Source organism: Montipora capricornis, chromosome 10, assembly GCF_036669925.1.
Source record: "Montipora capricornis isolate CH-2021 chromosome 10, ASM3666992v2, whole genome shotgun sequence".
Taxonomy (NCBI): Eukaryota; Metazoa; Cnidaria; class Anthozoa; order Scleractinia; family Acroporidae; genus Montipora; species Montipora capricornis.
In genome coordinates, this window is record NC_090892.1 from 39,633,764 (window position 1) to 39,636,263 (window position 2,500).

Genomic DNA, 2,500 nt, shown 5'->3' on the forward strand with positions numbered 1-2,500 from the left:
AAGTACTAATGATAATACGGTAAAAACCACTATCACAAGTTTGGTGCTTCAAAATTGTTTTTAAATTTTGTCAAGCCCTGACAAATAAAACCAATAATAACTGTTACACTATTTTTGATTATCTTCTGTAATGGCAAAAACTGAAATCACCAAAAGCAAGTCACTTTGCAAGTAATGAAAATTTATGCATCCATACATCTTCATCACTTTCACACTCCTCAATATTATTGTAAAGAAAATTCATCTACCTGCATAATTATTTTCACATGTGTACTTAACTTACAGAACATAGTGACCTAAACCTGATGTTGAACAAATGAAATACAACAAAACCAAATACTTGAACCATACAGGTGAAAAGGACATGAAGTGTGTGTATTTCATTATTGTTTACGGTGAAGTCGAAAATTTATTTCAGCCTGGATAATTTGTCATTTGCTCATTATTATCCTTTCAAGTAACAATGACTTAATCAAGAAAGAAAGTTTTGAGTTTCAAAGTTACTATCATGCCATCTTTCCACAATTCCACAATATATCTCCTAAAACACCAAGTTTAAGTTTCTTCCTTTCAACTGAAGTGAAATTTTGTTGTGAGTAATGAGTACTTGTACAATCAACCTGTAGGATTGATAAAGCCATCAGAAAAAGCTTATTGATGACTTCCCAGTTTCTCTGAGTCTATCTACAGATTCTTCCGTGATTTTAAGGCAGCCTTCAATTCCTAAATGTGTCAAACAAGGCATCCCCTTGATAATACTCTCAATGCTTGCATCAGTGATTGCCATACAACCTGTCAGGGTCAGATCTGTCAAGCCCTTCAAGTGAACAATGGCTTGCTGAATTCCTGCATCTGTGATGAGATTTGAACCAAGATCAAGATCTTCCAGATTGGAAAGAGATTCTGCAGCCTTTGCCAGACCTTTGTCAGTTATCTTGCAACCTTCAACTCCCAAGGAAATAATCTTAGGGAGATGGCGACTCACATAAATAAACCCTCTGTCTGTTACGTTGGTCTGGTCTAAAGTCAGTTGTCTGAGCTTCTTTAGATACCTTCCGATTTCACAAACACCTGCAAAGGAAAAGTGGTTAAAATATGCAGTAAATGGACTTTTTGGTCATGAGCCGCTTGTATCAATGACAACCAAGACCAAAGCACACTTTGAACTAAATGAGAACTAATTAATTTGTAAATAAAAGTTTAACCCATCTTTGATTGCATGACAAAAGCCAGTTACTCTTGATTAGTAACAAAGACAGAGTCTACTTAACATACTGAAATTGCAAAAGAATAACCAAAATACCTAAGTAAGTACTCGGGTATCCCCTGAATAAAGATTAATAAATTATTCTAATTGGATAAATAGTAGCCTTTCAGGAATAAAAAGGTTGATAGATAAGCTTTTAAGCTCTCAACAGAGAGGTAAGAAATTTTGACATCTTAGCAACTTACGCTGGTGTAGGGATAGTATGGCCTTGTGCATTAAAATAAATTAAGTGTGTTTACAAAGCCATCATGATTAGAAAGGTAGAAAGGAGGTCGATACAGGGAAATAATTCTAAATCACCTAGTATACGTGGACAGATAACTTTCCCCTTCAGAATTACTGTAGAAGCCAAGCATTGAAAGCCTTACAACTGTTTGGGGTCTGAAAATGGATATCCACCTATCACAAATAGGCAGGTATTTGGACCCTTTTAGGATAAGAATATATGCAAGGTTGTAACACAATTTCATGCGTAGAATCAACTTAGTCTTTAACGTCCCATGGAAAAGTATAGCATCCAAAGGTTTTGAAGCTCTTAAGAGATGCAAGCTTAAGCCAAGTTTTGTAAAGCAGGGTAAGCACTGATCCTGAATGACTATTAATTTTTATTAAAAACCGAAAGGTTGCCCAGTTACTTCTACCAAGTTAAGGACTGTCCCTGCTTCACACAACTCAGCCCTGGCCTATATGTACCATTGTTTGAGACTCGCTTGCAGTAGGACAAATTCAACTGTCGTAATTGTGTCAAGTTGAAAGCCAGAAGGGCCACGCCTGGATTCGTCACACCACGGCAATCCATCAAATCAAGACTTGTGAGATTCTTTGCAAAGCTTGCTATATACTTCACTCCAACATTTGTGAGTTTGGAATGGGAGGATAAAATCAGCGACTCCAAATTTATAAGAAATGGAGCCATTCTTGCCATTCCATTGTTACTTATTTCACAGTTTCGTAGGTCCAGTGATTTCAACTGTTTCAGCTTACTGGCAATTGTGGTAACACCTCTATCAGCTAGCTTCTGACTGCTCAGTGATAACGACTCCAAATTCTGCAAATGTGAGCCAATAAGATCCGCAGTATCATCACTGATAGTTTCAACATACCCTACATCAAGAACTCTCAGATTTGGTAAGGTTTTTATCAATGTCTGTATCGCAGAATCACTGATACAATCACAAAAATCAAAGGCTAAAAACCTGAGCTCTGTTAAACGTGCTATGTCCAGGAACAAAG

General features: G+C 36.7%; 1 protein-coding gene across 1 annotated transcript in view; it reads right to left on the reverse strand.

Moving 5' to 3' along the window:
- The window catches only part of LOC138022417 (F-box/LRR-repeat protein 14-like), a 3,789-nt gene that overhangs the window by 204 nt on the left and 1,085 nt on the right, over window positions 1-2,500 (reverse strand). The window contains exons 1-2 of the mRNA XM_068869542.1: window positions 1,961-2,500; window positions 1-1,071 (exon numbers count right to left, since the gene is read on the reverse strand). The exon at window positions 1-1,071 is cut by the window's left edge and continues 204 nt beyond it; the exon at window positions 1,961-2,500 is cut by the window's right edge and continues 1,085 nt beyond it. Coding sequence (XP_068725643.1) covers window positions 641-1,071; window positions 1,961-2,500 — 971 coding nt within the window. The 3' untranslated portion in view covers window positions 1-640. The remainder of the gene's footprint in view (window positions 1,072-1,960) is intronic.